A 22,996-nucleotide genomic window follows, 5' to 3' on the forward strand; every position below is an offset into this window, starting at 1 on the left:
TAATCTTGAATTATGTCAGCTGAAGGCTGATGCTGTCAAAGCACAAAAGTGGGTGTGGGAGAAGAAAATCAAGGAATGAGGCCCTTAAAGACCATGAGTGCTTACCAGAAAGAGACCCTTAGTAAAAAATACATGACCTCAGTGTCCAGCTCAGGTGTGGGTGGCAAGTTTCCACCTTGCTTACACTCAGCTGTGCTCTCAGCATCCTGACTCTCCAGATGCCAGGCAGAACTCATACTCAGCTTTAGTGAGGTGAGCAGACCTCCAACAGCTTGGGACATCACCCTGTCCCACTGTGCAGACACACATGTGCCAGCCCTGAGCCATGCTCCAAACTGGCAGGACGTAAGCCACCTCCAGTCCAGAGGCCACTCACACACTGGACTGCACCATCTCCCCAGAGTAAAGGGTTTGGGTCTAGCATTAGGTTTATTTGTCTGAATGAGGCTGGCATGTGTCATGTCAGCCTGTAGAAAGGGTGAGCTTACCACTGCCTGCACCTAAAGCAGCATTTTGGGCATTGCAGCAGGAGTTCACAGGCAGAGTACACATTCCTCCCTCTGAGTCAGCATAGAGCCATGACCCAGTGAGGTACCAGAGGAAAATTACCAGATATTGGCTTTCAGCTAAGTCATAAACCAGGGCACTGATCCCTCTTGTCATTCTCATAAAAGGACTTAGTGGTAACCTAAGCATGGTCAGCATCAGAGAATTTAGCTGTTTACTTAAATGCATCATATTATGTCCTTGCAGAATGTAACCAACAGCTACACACAAAAGAACAATTTGCAATAAGCCTGCCTACAGGCAGCATTTTGTTAATATTGAAACACCATAGAGAATCATATCTCAAACTTATTAAATTCCACCCCTAACAGTTGTAAGAGCAGGCTGATCTCACATTCCAGAAAGGAAAAATAGGAACCTGAATTCCTATTACAGTTTTACTGTCTAATTTACTTCTGGGAGGCTGCTAAAATGCTGCAATAACCCACCTCACTGCTAAGTGCTTTGGAGTGAAACTTGCTGCAGAAATCCAAGTGATTTTACAGGTTTTATAGAAGGGAAGTATTGTGCTCTCCTAGCAGAGTATTCCAGCTAGAAACCAAGAATTACTCATCTGCACGTTCAAAGCACACCCTCTGTTTGCACTGATGCCCCAAATTCTTCTAGTCAAGAGTTTACATTCCATGTGCTATTTTTCCCCCCCTCCATCTCCAAAAATATACCTGTGTCCCTTCTTCACACTTTTCACCATTTTCACTCGTTACTTCCATGCGCATGAATTTGGGAGGACGCCCAGGGCGTCTGCCAGGTCCAAATCTCCTCTTTCCTCGCCCACGACCTCGGCCTCTGGCTCTGCAGAATACAAGAATGCTCCAGGTTAGACACAAAAAAAGAAAGTATAAAATCAGTGAAAAATCCAAATAGATGTATCTCAGCATCCCTAGTCACCCATTCAACTCAGCAACAATGATGCAGCAAATAATAAAGCACAGTAAATAATAAAAATGGAAGAAATTCTGGCAGCAAAACCAAAGGGTTTCTGGCTGGAATTTATTTAATCTTGTGCTTTATGAGAAACCAAGGTTCAGAACACATTAAAACTTCTATCAGTAATCATGGGACCAAGAGGACTACTTGCTTCCATCTAGTCCTCTGCCACAGCAAGCCTCCCACTTTTAACACCCCAATGTATGGCGTACTGGAAGCATTTTCAGCACGATGTAACAAGTGCACACGGAAAACCCATTTAAAATCTGAAGCCCTAACATCCCTCCCCAAAAAGCACTCAGCCATTGATGTCAGGCACTAAACAGAAGGGAACAATTTTTTGTCAAAAAAGCAAAACAAAAACAGACTCGCTACATTTCAGGAGAAAGAAGGCACCAATGCCTTCTGTTCTGTGACAGGTATTTGTAGATTCAGTTTTTAATAGGTCAGGATAAACTATCTTAGCAGGCCAATGAGGCACTAGAAGCCTTGTTTTCCAAGCTCTGTACTTTCATATCTCTGAGAAACATAGTATTTCAATAACTGTGATACTGAAACATTACAATTATTTTAAGTCATTGTCAAAAAAAAAAAAAAAAAGGCAAAACAAAAAAAAAAAACCTCGCCAATTTCAACAGAGTATTTATTTCTCTCAAACTACTTCTTTCACAGAATCTCTTATACCATTCAGCTTCCTGTTGCCATGATTTTTCCTTCTGGTGCTGAGCTGATCTCTCCTGAGTTGGTTACTAAAATTTGCAGGACAAAGCCCCTCCTTTCTGCATATTTGAGGAAGCACCACAGTGATTCACAAGTGAAGTTAAGGCTCAGTACCTGCTGAAGAAGTCCAGCTTCTCGTCATGGGAGTTGAGGTGCTGCTGGAGTTGCTCCGAGCTCATGAAACGCCGATTGCACTCGTAACATGGCCAGTTCTTTTCCTGCTCCCTGAGCACTATTGGAAATGTCAATAACACCATTTCACGCATCAATTAAACACCTATTTTTTTTGCCCCCAGCCCCTCTATCCTCTGTGGGACATTTCTCCCCTGAAGGTTAGACAGACTGCAGAATACCCAGCCCTGCTCCACTGGTCTTTGCTTTTTTTGCCCTCTGCACTGTGCCACGACCATAGCTCATCACAGACACAGAAAGATCACTAGGGACAATTCCCATGGACTATCAACTCTGTTAGAAATTCAAGGGGATTCTGAAATTCACTCTTGTATGGAAGAGCCTACAGGATTGTGCCACTGGCTTAATTTAAGGGAGATCAAGGGAAATTTCTAAATCTAAAGCAGTCACACTTCAGTTCATGATACACAGTAGACACTGAGTATAAAAACAGACCTCTTTCTGGGAGGAAGCAATCTAATGCTTCCCAGCAACTGAAGCAAAGGTTTAAATTAAAGTAATATTCTCATGAGAAGAGTTATTGGAAATAAGCCCCAATAACACAATCCAGATCTGGTTTAACTTTTCTCAACCTAGCAAAAATTTGGGAGCACTATACAGGCCATACACTTGAAAGTAAGGAGTACAACTCGCAACCACCACCACACTGAAAGCAGAAGGTCCCAAGTTACCCTTCCTTTCCTCCTCAGTTATGTCATGGATCTTCTGGTTCACAAACTCAGCATAGGAGGCAGCATACCACACCTGCAGCAGGAGCACAAGGTAACAGGACACTTAGGTGGAGCCAAAACTAATGGAAATTTATTAGAAAATGGGTTTTAAGCAATACATTTACTTCATTTGCTTCAACCACTAACTCTTACTGCTCCTTTCATCCTCAATAATAAAGTCTGGTAAGATCAGTGTGCCCCCACTGAGGAATGAAGGAGCTTTGCTCAGGAAGTATATCCATTTAGTTTTAAGGTTTAGCTTTCTAACATGAATGCTACTCTCACACATGGCTACCAGTAGCTCTAAAGGAAAGGAGATTAACCTCTTCAAACCCCGTTACATGACTGTAAAGGAACAATATCAGTAGAGTACTGATACTTGTACTGAGAAGAATGGAAATGTTATTATCTTGGGGATTTCCCATTTTTTTCCTGTTCTCCTTACATAGACAATAGGCAGCACCATCCACATAGAGAAATTTAAAATGCTTTTGAGCTCCTGAAGGATTGGAGCGATATAGTCCTGCTTCCCAAAACAATGATCTGCCAGGCACCAGCATGATGGACCCACTTTGTCATACAAGGAATTCAAGCCTTCAGCAAAGACAACCACAAGAGGCAGGAAGACAAAGTTTATTAAAGCCTAAAAGCAGATGCTCACATTTAGCTGAGAATTCTTCCATCATTTCATCTGTTTGATGAAAAAGAATGGATTTTAGAAGAAATTTCTCAAAGAACACATCAACAGATTGTCAGCATGAAAAGCTCAAACAAGTTTGAACTTGCAGTGGGCCACAGACAGAGGTGTGTAGGATTTCAAGGACTCTCTAGCAGGTGTGTCACTCTGCAGGAATCTCACCAGCTGGACAAAGACAAAAACCTGGAGCTCCTGGACTACACACCTGGCAGGCAAATTGGAACTTCCCAGCTTCAACTACTTCAATCTCTGGACAAAAATGCACGTGAATGCTCTACATCCACTTGGGGAGGAAATCACATTACTAAGCCTTTCATTTAGCAAACCATCTGACCCCAAAAGACACTACTAACACAAAGTAAGAAAAATGATGCTCCCACAGGGAGGTCTGTACAGATTTAAAGTCTGATTTCAAATAGTTTTAAAAACTATTGAGAAAATGTTTGAATACACTTAAAAGATTTGTAAGATTTATAGTAATTCAGCTTAAAAAAAAAAAAACAAGGACTGATTTCAGATAGTCCTGCTCTTAAAGGGTATTAAGTAGGCTTTTGCCCTGATTTAGTAAGTACACTTACTATTGTTGAAATCTACATGCAGGAAGAGATTTGAAGAACAACAAAATTTCCTGATATTAATATTTTTTGGTCCCTCCCCCAGTGCCCCAAAAAATGTTGAAAATTAAGGCCATCTCAGCCAACCACACTGCCTTGAGCTCAATGTAATCAATAAATTTTTAGAGGGAAGAAAAAGCAAACCACAGGAAAAATCACAATATTCTTTATCATTTTTCACATGCAAAGTTTCAAAAGCTCCAGGAAAGCCAGGTAAAAGAACAGACCATGTTCACTTAAGGCACCAGAAAACAAGCCAGGAACACACAGGGCTAACTGGCAAGGGCATCCAGAATTAAAAAAAATATGACTGCTGCAATAAAAATTAGATTTTATCAGCAAAATATATGCTGTGTAAAGCATGACAGGGAGAGAAATAATTTACATATTTTTATTTTAAATTTCCTCATGAGCCAAAGCTCATTAAAATACCTATGTTGTTGACTAATGACTTACTGACTTCAGTGACATTCAATTCAGGCCATCAGAGGAAAAAAGCCCTAAAACTATTCACAGCAGCAATTTCTGGCACTTATTAGGCAGCAACTTTTGAGGAATTTTAATCAGTAGAAAAAGAGAATCCTGACACACAAGCAACGCCATACCTTGAGTTCCTGCTTGGGCTCCACGTTTTTAATGGTGGTGTAATAAATGTGGTGGCCATACTGATAGGCCACCAGGTTCTGCTCCAGGTGGTTTTGAGCTGGACGCACAAACATCATCCAGTTACACAGAGCCTCACTGGAAAGTTCAAACCACAGGTCCTCTTGCAAGTCTCTGTCTTTTCTGTCACCCTTATCAAGAGAAACCTGTAGCAAAATCCAATTACACGTGACTGTAACTGCCTGGCAGAACATTCAAAAGAATTTGAGTTACTAGGAAAACTAATGTGCCCATGTAACTGTTACATTAGGGGAGCAATGAAGGCATGGCTAATTTTCTCTCTTTACTAACATGGATCCAGAAATGGGCAGAAAAAATATTTAGCAACAGGTAAAGATTAACTAGGGAGGCACAGTGGATCCTTCCAAGGCTTTCAGGGACAAGAATCATTCATTAAATGGGTCAGGCACAGTATGAACATGTGACTGTGAAAAATGACACACAAGTAGCTGTAGCTTTAGTAGGCTACAGAAACATCTATCAGAAGTTTCTAACTGGCAGACCCACTTTTCCTTTCATTTCTTGACTCATGACATTGCCTCAAGCAGGAAGCAGCACTTCTTTAGCTGAACTTCTCTTGGTTGCTGAATCTGCCTGTGGTCACAACTTGCTTGTCAGACACTGACCATCAGAGCCCTCCTGAGACTGTGGATCTAAACTCCAACGAATAAAGGACCAATTTTTTATAGTGAAACCAGTAAATAAATGGATACAAGTCACTCAAATCCATCTTACCACATGCCAATTACTTGGCAAGAGGGAGGGAATAAAAATCTCCTCTCCCTACATCTTATGAACAGAAAGGTAAGAAAGATATTTTTAACTGAGGTTACAACAAAAGAATGGCTGCAGAACATCCTCAGAAGGGGCTGCTGTTTTAATGTCCAGATGCTGCTTCAGCTCACGTGAGAGTGATTCACAGCCTTCCATGTCATGAATCGATATATACATATATATATCCTACCACCATTATGCCATAACATTCACCAGGATTAGTGTGCCACCCTGAGTAACAGCAGATTTGAAGCCAAAGCAATCTGGGTATTTCTTAATTACATTCAGAGATGGGAGTAACAAAATATCTTTAGTGAATTGATCAAGGTAGAGTGACAAATTAATGTAAATCAAAGCTTAGGCACAAATCGATTCCCCCTTTTCTCACCCTTACCTTCAAATGGATGTAGCAGTCTTTGAGTTCAGACTGTCTGACCAGGGGTCCTTCCACAGGCCCAAACTGTGTACGCTTTGGGATACGCCTTTTGGAAAACACACCTCCCAAAAACCTGTCTATATAGAGCACCAGGGGAAGGCTGGCCCTTGCCCTGGTCAGCACAGGCCGGTTTGGGATGGGATGCAAAGGTCCGTGTTTTGGACACACTGAGGGATGTGCGTTATTACACTCTTCACACCCTGCAACACAAAGGCAGAGAGGATGTGACTTTCAGGCAGACACACATCAGCTCAGAGACAGCCTTATCTCTAAACATCTCTGGCTCAGCTATGGGAACACTTATGCCAATAGTCTGCCTACATTTTAAAATATTAGACAGGCCAGTGTCCAGCAAAATAGGAACAAAGCAGCTTGGAGACTTCACTAAGGACAGAATTTTGTCTTTTCAGTAAAGCAGCCCAATTTGAGTTTACATTTCTGGGAATAAAGACTCACATTTACTCATTACTGCTAAAATCTGAATGGTTTTTGCCTCTCTTTACTAAAGGGCTGATGGAGAGGGAATAAAAAACCAGGGGGGCAGGTAGTACACTACATATTACTGCACATGCTTACACAAATCGTTGGGATCAAAGGGACGAGGTGGATCTGGATCCCATTCATCCATGTCAGTGTCTTCCCCATCTTCATCCTCATCTTCATCTTCATCATCTTCCTCTTTTGTTTCTATCCTTTCCATTTGATTCTGCAGAGGTGCTAAAGGATCAGAACCATCCACAGCCTCCATGGGAGGTAACACCTGGTTATGCACCGGTAATGATGCCTGAGGAGAGAATTCACAAACAATTCAAGCTGATTAATGAAGAAAGCCACAAGGAAAAGCAACGAAGGTCCTTGCTAGTCTACCCTTTCTGCTGCCTTTAGTAATGGAGAGGAGGACAAGGGAAGGTGCTAAATAACTGCTAAGGGATGTTTTGCACGGCTCACTGCTACTGATGCCCTCACTCAAAACACCTGTATTACTCCCTGGCTCTACCCTGCCAAGGACTCAGTTCTCAGAAGAAACTGAACTCGGAGGAAGTACTGGATCCTTGCAGAAAGTTTAAAACGAAGCTCAGGCTCTGTGGATATTACCTAGAGCCAAAAGCTGCATTTTAATTTCTTTTGTACAAGTGAGAGAACCCTGAACTTTGGCACATGATCTTCTCTTTACAATCCAACAAAACCAATCTCTAGAGTACAAAGGCAGAGGTCAATAAGGGGTGAGGTAACATGGAGACTAGATATAAACAATGGGACATGAAGAACAGTTGAGGTCATTGCATTCTTCCACTAACTTTCAAGTTTAGCCCTTTCCTTCCTTAAAAGAACCACAACATTTGAAGTTTGGCAAATATTCCATCAGCCACACAGATTTCTCAGGTAGAGAACAAGAAATACTACACCCAGCAGAGCTGTCTGAAAACAATGGCAAAGAAACCCAGTGGATGTTGCTGTGACAGTCAGCACTACACCTTCTGTTAACTTCACTTTACAGCACTGAAAGAATTTTAAGGTGGCTGCTCCTTTAATATACAAGTTCCTCCGTATATTAAATACATGATCTCCTAAGCCCCCTCATATTCCATGGTGAGACTATGGAAGACGGTACAAATCTGCACAACAGCTTTCTCACATTTCCTCCCGGATCACTCAGCCACATTTCATCCCCAGAGATGATGGAGCAATGGAATCAGTGCACTTGTACATGGAAAAGGAAAGGGTGCCTGGCAACTTACTCTATCTGCTTGTGGCCCCTGCTCCAGAGCCACTGGCTGGGGGGGGTCAGCAACGCTGCCGAGCACGGACAGGTTGGTGGGATTCATGCTCTGAGCAGCAGCAGGCAAGAGCACAGTTACCTAAAATCACAGGCACTCATTTTAGCACTGCAGCATTTCCATCAGTCACTTAACACACGGGCAGGGCCCAGCATGCACAGCTCCCTTGAGCCCTGAACTCACTCAAAAACTGCGGCATTCCTGTGATTTTTGGGGTTCAAATAGGGATGATGGGCTTGGACAGAACCTGCAGCTCCTGGGACAAAGGGAAAGGCTTCAAATCTGTAGACTTTGCAAACTGTGAATTACGTATTATACATTTTTAAATTAAGGTCCTACCCGACCTGGGCTCAAATTGCATTAAAAACAGATGTTAGAAGCTCTTTAGCTCTTGGCAAAACCAGTGATTTGGGGTCTCTTTTCCTCTATGCCCAAATTTACTTTCGTTTTCAAGGGAAAAGGTAGAAAAGGACTAAGAAACATTTCTTCTTTTTCTGACTTTTTTTTTCCTTCAAGCACACCCTGCCAATGGCTGAGGGGTTGGAACTACATAAGTTTTAAGGTCCCTTCCAATCCAAATCACCCAGTGATTCTATGATCCAGGATCCATTAAAAAAAAAAAAAAAAAAAAAAAAAAAAATAAAAAAAATCAAGGTTGTGTATTGACCTCATGAGAAGACCAAGCTCTCAAACAAGAGGATCCCAACAATTATTTTTCTTTACATTTGGTCACACTACACGTTTTGTTTAGATACTCTTTTTTTGTGCTCTAACAACCAAATTAATGCATAGTACCACACTGTTCTCATCCATTCAGCAATAAAACAAAGCACAACTAAGACCCTAGGAATCACCTTTCCTGCTTATCTATACAGGAATTTGCACCACTAGTCCACGTGACTTTTCATCCTCTACAGCTGACATCATGTGGCTTCTAGTTTGTGCCTCTGACTGTTAAGCAGCTTTAATGCTAAAATCCAAGCTCTTGCCTCTCTGCAGAGTGCTTAATAAATATCAGATAAAACTGAGAACAGCGAATTGGGCCAGTAGTGAGGGAGCAGACAACAAAATCCATAATATAAGCACTTGATCTTAGAACTCCAAACCAGTTGCTTTGTTTAAAGAAGTATTAAGAATAATTTATGAAATTCCTGAAAAACAACAGCAAAAAGACTTCAAGGAATGGTGTGACGGTGAGGAGGAAACCACCATGCCACAGTGGTTTTGACACTTCTGATGCCAAGTGACAACAGAAGAGGCATCGTTATTCTGCCAGTGTGCCAGCAAGGAGAGGGTCACACACACTTGGATCTATTTGTACCCCCTACTAGCATTGCCTACTACTAATCACACCAAACATACCCTTACTTGCACTTCCGTGTCAGGCACTGCATGGATTATGGACACTATTCTTATAAACCTCTCACTTTTTTTCTACAAAAAAAAGTTTCTTCTGAAAGACAAGAGGAGCTTTAATTATTATTTTATCATTAGTTGTCAGTTCAGGGATGTCCCACATGAAATACTGATGTAAAAACAGCTGAAAAGGCAGGAGTTGATATAATGAGGGATTAACCATTCACCAAAAAATTAATACATGTGTTAGGACTGCTGTCAGACAGTGTTGGAACGGAGGCCAGGCTGAGGACACACAGACAGATAGGATAGTAACAGCAGATCACCTCTGTTGTCACTGCTATCTGCACTACACACAAGTAATCTCTATTTTTAATTAATCATATATTTGTTAAATGAGCTTTAAGACAATTAAACAGGAATTTCTGGCTTCTAAATGCAGGGAAATTGATGGAGCAAAAAATTCCAGAACAAAACTCCAGAGAAAGAGAAGAATGACAAGACAGGTAACACCTGTATTGTGTCGGTCATGGCTTCTCATCTGTCTCAACAATTTAGAAGGTCTTTTAGCAAGAAAACTTTTTTCAGCACACATTCAATCCCTCACTCTGCCTGAAGACTGTCAATAAACACACATTTTAATGATGGCTTTGGTGATGATTTGGCTCTAACACATCCATTCACAGATGTCACTAAAGTCTCACCAAGCAGTAATGATTTTAAGTCTATGACAAGCAGAGAATTCCAACCAGAGATCTGAAAGCACCTGTCTACAGCTGATCTGACCTGTCTGACTGCACAGTGCAGTCCCCAAAGACAACAATAAGAGCTAGCAACAAAACTTCCCTGTCCATGATGGATGTAAAAACAATAAGGAAAAATCATCATAATATAAACACAGGTTGCAGTTTTACTCTCTGCCCAGCACACGCGATAAGGGAGCCAATCACTGAGCTTCTTCAGGTTCTGCACTTAATTTCCTGTGACCTTTCTAGTAAACCCAGAATTTAATCCAATTTTTCTATCTCTCGAGAGCCCTTTGGGGACTTAAAGGCATTTAGACCAGAAGCTGTACGAGGACATAAAAAGGCTGAAAACCCAGCCTTTCCAAAATGGCACATTCAGATGACATCAGCCACATCTGCTGCAGGGACACTGTCAAAAGACTTTTCACACTATCTCAGGCAACAGATTAGAATTAGTGTTGAATGTGAATTACAGAGAATAAACCCAAAATCATTCTTAACTTTTATTGTCATTCATGCTCAAGTTGGCCATTGGTCTTGATCAGGGTGACAGCACAAGATTGTCACTGGACAACTTCAGAGACAGCCCACTACCCTCCATCACCACATGAATGTCCCTTTACCGTCCCTAACTGTTCCCTCACAGTTTTGGGCCCACAGTGAATAATCTCTTCCTTACCTGCTGGGTGGTAGCATCCTGTTGGACGTAAGCCACTTGGGATGGATCTGTAAACAGAGTCTAGACAAAGTGAAAAAGGCTTATCAAACCAGCCCCTGGGGGTTTTTACTCCCAACTCACACAAGTTACCCTGCCACCATGAAATAACCCACATTTGAGCCTTTGCTAGCTTCTAAGCTGCCTGTTATCACAGCAAATTCAACTTACCCAAGTAGACCTACACACAGAAATTAAAAATTAGGTAACACTCCATAAAGACTTAATATATTTATGTGGCACTTTGCATCTGTACAGCTAAAGTGTTTCACAGAGTTTATTTACCAAAATCACTTTGTCAATTGTTGATTTGATAAAATCTACAGGATGAAATTCAATAGCTCTATTTATGCCCTTAATATGCAACACTTAAGGGCATAGCTTAAGGATAACACTTAAAGATAGAAGGTTACTGTGAGCTTTTTCTTCCTGAAAATTCACAAGACTGCTGCATGCTTTCTTTTGAGGAACTATCATGCACATCCTATATATGGGACTATGACATGGAAAGGATGTTGTTTAATTTCAAAGAAGTCATGCCAACTTCAATATTCTGCAAGAACAGCCCTGACAGAAAAGTAAGGCTAAGGACTGACTGAGCCTAGCCTTGCTTAGCCAAAACTTGAAACCTCTGACCTTGTAGCAGCCCAGCTACAACAAAATAAAGCACGGTGTAATACAAATTCCTTTAGCATTGTGATAATTTCATCTTAGATGCAGAAGAGCATCAGAATACTACACATCTTTTGACTCACTGACAGCATTCAGAGTTTTGGACTTAGTTGGCCAGTAACTTCCTGGGAGAGATCCTCTCAGGACATCCCTCCACATAGAAGCTGGTTTTCTGGGACAGCTGAGAGCTGCACAAGACACACTGTACCACATTACTGCCAGCATAATGAGGGTGTCAGGTACGTGCACTTGGCAGCACAGCTAATCTGCCCTGTCAGCAAAGATATCATAAAACACTCTCGACAAAGCAAGCCTGTTCCTTTTTAATCTGTCCACACAGAGGCAGAGATGCATAGCATATTGATCCCATATAAACATGTGCTGCAAGGGAATAAAGGCCATTTGATATGATTATGCAGAAGAAAAAGAATATAGAAGGTCTATATAAAATCAGCAACTCTGCAGAGACTACAAAATTACGTTGACTAAACAGAGATGCTCTGCAAAAAGACACAACTGTTATTGTAACTATCAGTTATGACAACTGCACTACACAAAACAAAGACTCTTCCAAAAGGAAGATGGCTCTTAGCTTTTTATTGGATACAAGAGGAAGAATTTCTGGTGAGATTATCCTTTTTCTGGAAAACGCCTTTGAGTAAATTATAATCTCATACACCTTCAGTGAAGTAACCAGCATTTCATAATTCATAGCCTCACCATCCTTTGATAGCAGATTTGCACATCAGACAAATGAACAGCATGAAGTCCCTGCTCAGCACTGGGCAGAGAAAACTGCTGAGAGCGACTGCCTGCTATTTTCCAGTCACACCACTTGGCTGGTAACTGGCTTTCATCCCAAACAAGACTGTTGTGTTTTCTAGGTGCCAAAACAAGGGTGGGATCAGAACCACACGTGCCTGCGTAGCTTCCACGGGGTGGATGTAAACGAGGGTGTGCTCCGAGGTGTCCACAGAGGTGTAGGAGGTGCCATCAGCCGTGTAGACCACCTGCTGTGCAGGGCCCCGCTCCTGCTCGTCACTGTACATGATCTGGGCCACTGCCCCCCCCTCGGGGACAAAGTGCACCTGGGGAACAAACAGATCCTGAGCTTGCACCAACATAGGCCAGTGGGACACAGCACGAGAGTCACGGGGTGCCTTGGGAAGCAGAGAGAACTTATGTCCCAACTAATCTGAATGCAGTGAAAAACACGTTTCAAATCTCACTCAATCATTCTACCAATAGAAATCTGAACACAACTCCCATCAGTTTCTGGTTTTACTCTCCATTGCAACTCAAGATGTAATTGCTACAAAGGGCACCCACCCATACTTAGTTCTTGTATACTTCGAAAATTTGTAAGGGAACAAACTCATATTTGAACTGGTGTATCTGTTAAATTTATTGGAATATTGTTTCCCTTTATTCTCATCCCTTCCAGGATTTATGATAATGACTTCATTCATTCATTAGACTAGTTCTGTAGTTGGAGGTAATTTTTGCTTCTGATGAGGCTAACAGAACTTATTAACTCTCATACTCCTCAAGTTATAGTATTGCAGTTCTCAGAGGCAGCTGAAGGGCATATTAGACTGGTTCTCTGAAGTATGTATGTGCAGCATCAGTAGAAAATTCAAATATTTAAACACACAAACCCATACCTGAAAACATTAGGCACAGATTCCAAGGACTACTGGAAAAAGGGCAGCACTTTAAATCAAAACAAGTCGATTTTACCAGAACATTATGTTCATAACTGATGATCAGAGGCCTATATAAAATGAGCCAGAATACTGAATTCCAGTGAAAACAGGAACACGTTTAGCTTTTTCCATCCTTTATATGCTGAAAAGCATTTTCAGTGTATGGGAAAAACAGGACAGTGAGCAGGAAACCTAGTTTGAGTACAAGTACTCAGTCACATAAAATGATGCCACAGTTACATATTTTATTTTGTTTCACTTTTTAGCTCATGCTTCAGAAGACACCTGGTACTTCCCCCCATGGATGCTCAGTGCTGATTCTTTACAATAAATCCTTTCACAAACACTACAATTTCACATTTGAAGAGCACTCTGCAAATACTCATTAAGCCTTAGAACTGCCAAGTGCAAACAGCAGCATGGTTATTCAATTGCAGAGAGAAGGGAACACAGGCCATTGAAAATTGCCTTTCTTTGCAAATTTCAAAGCTGGAAATTATTAAGAGAGGAAGAATTTCTCAGCTTGTGGGTCAAATACCACACAGCACCCTTTTTCTACAATACTTAACAGAGTAAATCAATTTACAGAATTCTAGAAATTCCCAGCTGCATTGTCTCAGAGATAGAGGGACAAACTGCATACAGCAGAACCTGACTGCATTAGTCGCTTACAATTGACATTTCTCCCTTCCTCACTACTCAGATGTCTGGCTGGAAAAAATTGCTCATATTACTTTCCCCAAGGTCCACCCACAATTCCAACTGATTCGAATGATGCCATCAAAAGCAACCACCACAGAGCACAGATTTTGTTCATGTTCATTACTCTGAACACCCTTTACTCTCCCATATGGTTATAAATATATTTGGACAGTTAAACTTCCACAGCCACTGCCTGACTTTGTTCATCTCATTTCAGAGCTCTGTATCTTCACTGCTGCCGTTTGCACAGTTCAGTTTCTGAAGCTTTAACCCCAAATCACCACAGAAACGTTTGTATTTCTGCTCAAATGAAAGCTGAGCTTCTGAACTCTAAATCAGGGCCAAACAGGAACTAACCCTCCCCACCAATTCCAATCCAGCCTGAGCAGAGGAAGAGCTCTGGCTAATCACCTGAGCCGTGTTCTGTTCCTGTCCTGCAGACTCAGTCCACACCTGAGGACTTTCCTCTTTCAAGTCCATCTCCTCCCTGCCTGGGTGCTCCATGAGGAGAAAGATCTACTGGAGGAATGTCTGGATGAAGGGATTCATCTGTTCATTGTGTTTCTGCTTCCAGAAGGCAAGGTGATCTTCAGCAACATGGCTGTAAAAAAAAAACCAGAGAACAGAGACATCAAAACCAGCATGACACAGAGCTATGAGGGATTTATTATCAGCTACCACACTTCAGTAACACAGAGTTAAGCAAGTTTGGCTTTACAAACACTTCCTACAAGACCCAAACACCTTAAGTTATGGGAATAAGGGAACATAAATCTCACTGAGCATGGTCAAGTCCTGCTGTTCACCACTTTCCATGTCCAATTAAGGAGGAAACAAATCAACCACTGCACTAATTGCACTGAAAGATTACACTGATTTCTTCCTGCATGTCTTTCCTTGGCCTCAGGCCATCTACACCACCTTCTCCTCATTATCCTTTTGGCACCTAAAGGTCAGAAATCAGTAAATAATTCAAAGAATGGACCTGAGGCTTCCAACAAGGAAACAACTATGCAGAGAGATGTATCACCAGTTCCTCAGTTTGCCTGAATGAGGTTTTGTTTGAGCACCAACTGGTTTTCCATGTACAGACAGATTTGACCTTGGACAAATTCCCAGTCCCAGGTTAGTACAGCGTTACAATAGCCAACTACTAAAGGAACAATGAAACTTAAACTCTCAAAGATCCTGACAAACTGCTTCCAAGCTTGATTTTATTCGCCTCTTGCAATTTTATTGGGGCCTCTCAATCTGCCAGTGCAATCCCAGAAGGGTAATTTACAGCTCTGGTGATTGGTTTAGTTGGTGGTTCAGCACCTTCCCAATCCTTCATCTCTAATGTCATATAAAAATCACAGACCAGGAACTAGCATGAGGCTGAGCCCATTTCATTTCTCAGCTACTCCAATTAACTTTATTTTATATCTAGTGCCTTGCTGGGCTGATCCAATGCCAGTACCCATCTGTGCATCAGGAAGGAAGCAGAGGGCTCCTTGCTGATGCTTTCATTCATTTACATTTTAAATGCAAATTATTTTAGTCATAATTTATCCCTATAAATGCTAGCTTGTCATTGACAAACTGAAAAATAGATAAGGAGAGGTAAAAAAAGCAGCAGGCACTTTCTGTCTCCTCCTAATTTTGCCAGCAAGGACTAAGCTGTGCAGACCTGAGCACTGATTGTTCCACTGGGCCTGGCAAGCACGGATAGATCACAAGGGCAGGGAAGTCTCAGGCTAACGTCACTGAACTGTGTGGTGGAGCAAAAAAAATCATATTACTTACATAAAGACAAAGAAAAAAACAGTGGGAAAGATATTTCTGGGCATTGCTAGACACCAAGTCATGCTGTTACTAATGACTGGCGTTAACACTTGCTGTCTCACGCTGAGCAACCCAGCACACGTGGGGCCCACAAGAGCAGACACTGAGGAACTCTTCTATCCAAACATCTCCAGTTATGGGAATATAGGGACAGAAAGCTCATCTCTATTAATATTGCTTGATGCAAAACATCCCCAAAAGCACTTAAGAGAAAAATTAAAATTAAATTCATGTACCAGCATTCAATGCCTGAGCTTAGTATGAACAAATTACCTGCAGCAAACATTTAGGAGTGATAAACACCAGCCTTGCTCTCTCATTCACTGACTTCCTTCACTCATTTTATCAGGTATATGTTCTTTATTCAGAATATATAACTATATACATACATCAGGTATACAATCACCTCTATCCATGCAAAACATGACAGCATTTATGTCAGTAACACACTGTGAACAACTTCTTTGCAAAATTTAACACTTATCCTGTTGATATCCTTTAGCTGGCTTATCCACAACAGCTCTTTTCCTAGACTGCCATTACTAATCAAGAGCCAATTCAGGTAGTTGCACTAACAGTAGCCAGAAGTTTAATCAAGTACCTAACTGCTTAGAAAACGAAAAATAAAAACAAACATTAGAGGTTTCCATTTGGGGTGGTTTGATTAAAAAAAAAATAATTACCCTGTTAAAAAGAATGCAATTACATTAACTACTAATTGAATTAAGGGAAACGCACAGTTCTGGCTAACTCCACATGGTGCAACAAGTAGCAGAAATTTTGGCTGACCTTCCCCACCAGCACTGAAGGTCTGAAGGAAGATGCTGACTCACTCCTACAGAGTCATTTTGGCACAGATAACTTACAACTCGAGTACAAAGAAGACTGAAGGGTTCAGGTAGGGCCTTTAAAAGACAAAACTGGGTATTAGGATTAAAAGAAGTTCCATAAAGTTGAAAAGGAAAGCAGAAGACAGTCATTTTGTGATTCTGAAAGTTAGCACTAACTTAAAATCTTGGGGAGGGGAAAAAAAAGCAAGAGAGTGGCTCAGTGCTGTGGAATCTATAAATAGTCCAGTTATTGCTGTTCTTGACAGAAATGAAAATAATAAACAGCTCAGCCCAGCCAACCGTGCAGCAATAAGGGACAATAGTAGGAACTGCAGGATTTGCTGATGCTTTCAACTTCTGTACTTCCAAATTCATCCTAGGACATGCCTCTGGTATGCATTTCCTCAGTAAATTTCCTCATGATTACGTCTGTAATCATGAAAACACACTTTACCTGGAAAATGGAATAATGTAAAGCACATTTCCCTGGAATAATAGATGTGCTGAGAGCAAAGACAATGCAGGAGGAGACAGGCCACATCCCAGAGAGGTCCCAGGGATGAGCAGTAAAGAAGGTAGGAGACAGGAGCAAGTGTTGAAATTCACCTGTGAAACAAGCCCTGCAGTCAAGGCCAGGAGCTGCAAAAATCTTATCCAAAGCCATTGACAATAGAACTGCCACAAAACACCAACACCTGAGCAAGTTTTCTGACACTGATGACAAGAAGACCAAGCTAACTTTGCTCACTGGTCCTCCATAGGATGCTGCTCCTCATGAATCCTGCATAATTGTATTTCCTTCCCTAGATCCTGCTCTCAATACCCATTACAGCCCTGACACTGATAGCCACAGTGTCTTGAAATTTTAATAATTTCCCTGTGATCTTCTCTCAGCTTCGGTAGTTCTTTAGCAGAAAAAAATGTGAAACTTTGGACATAGGCATTGCCAAACCACTGGCATGCAAGGAGGACTCTCTGCTTGCTCTCCACAATGTTTGCCCATGGATTATCCTTTGCAACTGTTGATTTTTCTCACCATATTGAACACATCTGATATTTTCAGACAAGCTAAATAAACACCAAGACATGCACCTCAAAGGGAAGCTCTGTTATGTCCAAGTGATTACCATAAAAATCTGTGCAACAGAAATTGAAACTCAATTGCAGAAATCCTAAAAAGGATAATTAAAAATAAAAGGCATTGGGATAGGGTAAACTCAGTTTTTTCCTCAGTGTGAAGAAAGTAGGCTATATTTTGTAATAAAAATCCATGTAGAGGTTTAGTAAAACAGTAATCCAAATAGCTTGCTTAAACTTACGTTAAATTTACACGTTATGTTTGTCACAACTATATTGTCTCCACTATAAAATATAAGAGGTCTGGCTCAAATATTACTCAATATACCATCTTTTTTTTTTTTTCTTTTGTATGCTCATAACAAGTACTTCAGTAACTTGAAGATGATGAAATTTCACTGTTCTGGAAGTTGAAAGATTAGTTAATTATGACATATCACCCAATAGTCACTCAAAATTCTGCCAGCACCCCAATGCTTTCATGCAACACAATGAGCATCACAAACATAAGCAAGAAGCAATGCCAATGGGAGATGTTAATGCATTTACAGTAACTGCAGACACAGCATTTTCCTCCCCAAATAACAGGCATGCCTCACCCTGTCCGTGCCGAGTGATGACACAAGCTGGAGTACAAATATAGTCGAGTACCACTCCAGTATGGCAGTGCTGAAGCAGTGACTGTCTGTCACTATACATTGTGCAAATCGCAACACAAAATGGTCCAAAAACCAGCACAGCTCCTGTGACTTTGAAATATCTCCTTTAGTGGAACATTAGCTCATTCTGAGCTGTGCAAGTAAATTAACCATCCCTTCAGGACAACACAGGTTTGTCTCGGAACACCATTCACATTCACCTTCCTTTTCTCAACACCTTCTGGGACCTACTGCTGCCACAGACCAAGAACCATCTCTCTTTAGTTTTTGTATTTTACATCCATTGCAGAAAATGTCATTAATGACAAAACTTCTCTGCTGCTCCTGATACCTGGAAAGCACCTCAGTGTCATTGTCTGACAGTTCTTTTTTTTTAAGAAAAAAAAAATATTACTTTTGGCCTCTGTGACACTCTCCAACTCCTCCCTACCATTCCTGTGGGATGGTGTTTCCTCTGGAGCTGTGTTATTAAATCAGCAGCTTCCCTGTGCACTGCATTCAGCTCCAGAGGATAGGAAAGCACTTCTCAGAGGGGCAAAGCACCTCATTGCCTATCCAACAGCAATGTCCTTGTTAACTTTGCTGTCTCAGCATTAGACACCCTGAGTCATCACAGCTCCAAGTGTGGCCCATCACAGATGCATCCATGATCCCCCCACAAACAATCAGGAGCGAATGGTGCTGTAAGAGAAAACCGCTTACAGCAAAGTCACTGCTGGTTTGTGCTTGGTGTCTAAGTGTTTTTAAACACAAGTTAAACCCAGTGAACTCACCTAGGGCTTCAAAGGCAAGTTCTGAAAGTCAGAAAAAAGCACCACCAAAAAAAAATTATAATCAACAATAACCATATTTTCTTGGCAAACCTGCTATTAAAGAATGACAATTTCTTTCAATGCTGTGATGACACAAGAAAATACACAGACAGAATCTCTGGGGACATCATCTGCAGCAACCTCTGCGAGGCTCACTAAAAGCATTCTGTTGAAAATTCCAAGCCAGTGGCTGCCAAACTCATTTTTGTCCCTTCTTCAGGATGATAAAGAGGGAATATTAAAGCTGAGCAATGGGAAAAGACCACCTCCCTGCTCAGAGACCAATAAAGCCACTCACTACCTCCAACGAGAACCCACTTTGCAATAATGGTGCATAAACCAGCTAATGTGATTTACTCCCCAGTGTAAAAGAGCCTTGCCATAGCCTGAGGTTCCCTGCAGCAGTAACAGCAGGGACTGTTGGCTTAATCCTCCCACGACTCAGCTCACTGACAACAGTGTGTTACCCCAGCCATGTGCAACTGCAGTAAGATTGGTACAAAAGGGGTTTTACAACTCTGAGTCTTCCTCCAGCTTTTAATATGAAAATGATTTATTATGCTCAAAAGGAACATCACATGTGCCTGCAAAAAGCTTTATCCCACACTTAAAGTTAATTATCCCACTTTGCCTAGAAGGCAGAGCCAGTGCATTTCCTGAGATCTTTTAGTACGAACATGCTTTCATCGCAGCAAGAAGGTTTCTAACCTCATCGAGGACCGAGTCAGGACTGTCATCACCTTCTCTGCATTCCCATCCATCACAGGCACATACTGTTTCAAGGAACTCTGGACCTGGTGCATTTTGTGTGAATGTTATCAATCAGGTCATGTAAAACCACAATATTTATGTTTCACTGGTGAGTTAAAAATGGAAATCATTCTAGGGCTGGGACAGCAAGAATTACTTATTTCCACAAAGGGAAAAATGGCTTCAATTAATTTTGTCGTATAATTAATAGAGGAGCTCAGCCAAACACCAACTCACTCTTTACTGTCATTGTGCATAATGAATCTATGTATATCCATATACTTATGGCACATCCACCACCAAAGCAACAAGCTGGAAGAGATCTCTTAGACCAAGGCCAGTCCTCTGCTGCTGTGCCCATCATATGTTACAGGCCTTATCCTAAAGAGACAGGGCCCAGGCACTGAAGGTGACAGTACAACAGTCAGACATAACTACTCCCTCACAACTTATCTGAAAACCCATTTCTACTACAGAATACTGGAGAGAATCCAGCCTGAGCACAGGTTAACATCCTCCTAGGGACTACCTAGGCTGGGTTTAGACACCTATTCAGAGATGCTCCAAGGACATCTCTCTTGAGACCTAATTCTCGTATAATAAAATATTTTTCACATTGTCCTCTCTCTCAATGGGCAAAGACTCAACCTCATTGCTTTCTACATATGCAAATCTCTTTAGTCACGTCTCTTACCATTTGCTCAACATCTACATATTCACTCCCGCAACCGACTTCCTCCCACTCTCAGCTTCCTTAATCTATGGCCACGTTCCTCATGTTGTTGTCGTCCCAGTGTTTCATCCTCTGAGGTCCCTGTGATATCATGGGCTGTTGAATCACATACTGCAGCTCTTGGGCTCCAGCTGCTCAAGGCAGTGACTCTGCCTTCCTAAAGGATTTGGTTTATAAATCACAGAGAGAGAATCTGATAAAGCAAGGAAGCAAGGAACACATGCAAGGAACATGTACAGGATGACACAAAAGGAAAATAAATGTCTGTATCAGTGTCTTCCACAGTTCTGCCCACACAGCCATCAAGATGGCTCTTTTAGGGGTTACTGAAAGAAAACAAACCATTCCCCTCCAGCTTCTTCCTGCCAATTTTTTGTCTCCCATCCCTTCCCCTCCTCCAGTAAACTCTTCCCAAAAGAACTCAGTTGGAGGGGATTCTTCCCCTCCTATGTGTGGGTGACTGCTTCCTCTCTCCCATCCTCCTGCACCTTTCCTCTGAATTTACATCACCTGTCGTAAAATTAAAAAAAACAAAACTACCTTGTTTCTGCACATACCTGAGATGGCTCCTTCAGAATAGCTGCTTCTCTGCACTACCCCAGAGAACAAACGGACTATCTACACCTTCAAACAGGTGAGGACGACATATAAAGCCATTTCAGGGCTATGATACAACTGCACGTTTTACTAGCAGGAGATAAAAGTGACAAATAGACCCAATCTCATGTTCAAGCCCAAACAAAATTCAGCATACAAAACCAGCCCCCTTAATTAGATACACTTAGAAGTCCATTAGAATTCAGTGTACACAGCTGCCAGCAGCTGCAGGTGATCAGGAACACACTGGAAGCGGCTGCTCACTGCAGAGCAAACCCCAGGAGAGCTCATCCAGGGATTTTCTGCAAATGGTACGACTAAGGGTGCCAGAGGAGAGCAGACAATACTACAGACTCGTTTCTCTCTCAAATCTAATTGTCAATTATTTTATCAGAAAATAATAATAATTACAGCGATATCTCACCCTATAAACAAGGTAATAAAGCTGTCTCTTTTCACGTAAGAGAAGCATCCATGTAGCAAAGTGCCAAAATCCATCGCAATTTCAGAGTTTTCCATTCAAAGACAGACTAGAGCAATACACGCTCCTATATTACTTCTCCTAGAAATGAAGGCATCAGAAGGGTCAAAACTACCAATTATTTTATTGTGTCCACAAAATATGTAAAAAATCCTCTTGTAATATCAGTTGGCGATTCATTAGCATCTCATTTTCTAACTCAACTACAAGAAAAAAAAACTGAATTATTAAAATTCTGATAGAAGAAAGCAGAAGTTCAGTATAGTCTTTACTCCCATTGAAACTCACAGGGAAACTCTGATAGGCATTTTACACACCCAGCTTTGCACTTGATCATTCTTTAAAGGTCTGTAAGAACCATAAATATACAGTGATACACTGGAAAGGTTGATGCCGAGGTACCAAAAAGTGCATCACAAATACTGACCCTTCATTTCACTATCACGACCATGACTACTGTCAGTAGCCTAAATCAGGTTTAAATTCTGATTCTGGGACCTTGTAAGAGCCCTCCTGAGGCTCTGCAATGTACGGCTGAGAGGTAAAAGGCGACCACACATAGCTCTTGTACAGGGAAATACCCCTAGAAAGGTGAATTATCCCTTTAGGATAAGTAATTCTGAAAGGCACAGCATCAGGACCTCATTCTTCCATTCCAACACAACCATTTAACAAACTCACATCAACTCACTTTTAATGGAACTGGGACACAGGAAGGAAAACGGGACAACTCAACACAAACACCCACAGAACAAGAGAGCCATAAGATCAAGCATCCCCTTGCTAAAACTGTACCCAAGACCACAGGAAAAGAGATTTTGGCACCAAGACCACTGTCAGGAGAGCAGTAAACTCCACAGCTTCCACCTCCAGCAACTGCTGCTACTCACACCAGGACCTTCATGAATGGAACCATCTTAGGGCAATGGGAAAGGCCCTAACTTCCCTCCACACCAAGCCTCGAGGCCACCCAGCCTGGAGCCTCGCCCTGCTGGGGCCGCACTGATGTCCAATGGGCCCCCTGGGGCAAGAAAAACCTCATGAGCGCAGGACGCCGCAAACATACCCCACCATTGCCCCTCATATGGCAGCCTGGGGGACCCCCACCCCCTAATATACCCTCCACGGCCAATCCGAAGACGGGGTGAGACACCCCCTCCCCTAATTAGGCCAATAGTAGGCAGGGGCGAGAGGCACGCGGCCAATCAGCAGGCGTGAGTGTCCCCCTCACTCACACCGCCCGCTTCCCGCCGCCTCG

At 41.9% G+C, this 22,996-nt stretch overlaps 1 protein-coding gene across 15 annotated transcripts in view; it reads right to left on the minus strand.

Annotated features, from left to right (window-relative positions):
- The window catches only part of PRDM10 (PR/SET domain 10), a 44,402-nt gene that overhangs the window by 20,508 nt on the left and 898 nt on the right, over positions 1–22,996 (minus strand). Inside the window, exons 1-14 of one of the 15 annotated variants that reach the window (XM_088178072.1) lie at positions 21,682–22,964; positions 20,622–20,817; positions 16,589–16,704; positions 15,645–15,725; positions 14,387–14,576; positions 12,488–12,655; positions 10,860–10,919; positions 8,040–8,159; positions 6,877–7,084; positions 6,259–6,500; positions 5,033–5,236; positions 3,078–3,150; positions 2,329–2,446; positions 1,230–1,359 (exon numbers count right to left, since the gene is read on the minus strand). In XM_088178072.1, the coding sequence (XP_088034198.1) occupies positions 1,230–1,359; positions 2,329–2,446; positions 3,078–3,150; positions 5,033–5,236; positions 6,259–6,500; positions 6,877–7,084; positions 8,040–8,159; positions 10,860–10,919; positions 12,488–12,655; positions 14,387–14,479 (1,416 nt within the window). In that variant the 5' untranslated portion in view covers positions 14,480–14,576; positions 15,645–15,725; positions 16,589–16,704; positions 20,622–20,817; positions 21,682–22,964. Of the gene's footprint in view, positions 1–1,229; positions 1,360–2,328; positions 2,447–3,077; positions 3,151–5,032; positions 5,237–6,258; positions 6,501–6,876; positions 7,085–8,039; positions 8,160–10,859; positions 10,920–12,487; positions 12,656–14,386; positions 14,577–15,644; positions 15,726–16,588; positions 16,705–19,885; positions 19,972–20,621; positions 21,656–21,681; positions 22,965–22,996 lie in introns of those variants that run through there. The other 14 variants (XM_088178074.1, XM_088178077.1, XM_088178075.1 and 11 more) reach the window with 14 other exon arrangements.

The sequence above is a fragment of the Sturnus vulgaris genome, chromosome 23, assembly GCF_052056855.1.
Source record: "Sturnus vulgaris isolate bStuVul1 chromosome 23, bStuVul1.hap1, whole genome shotgun sequence".
Taxonomy (NCBI): Eukaryota; Metazoa; Chordata; class Aves; order Passeriformes; family Sturnidae; genus Sturnus; species Sturnus vulgaris.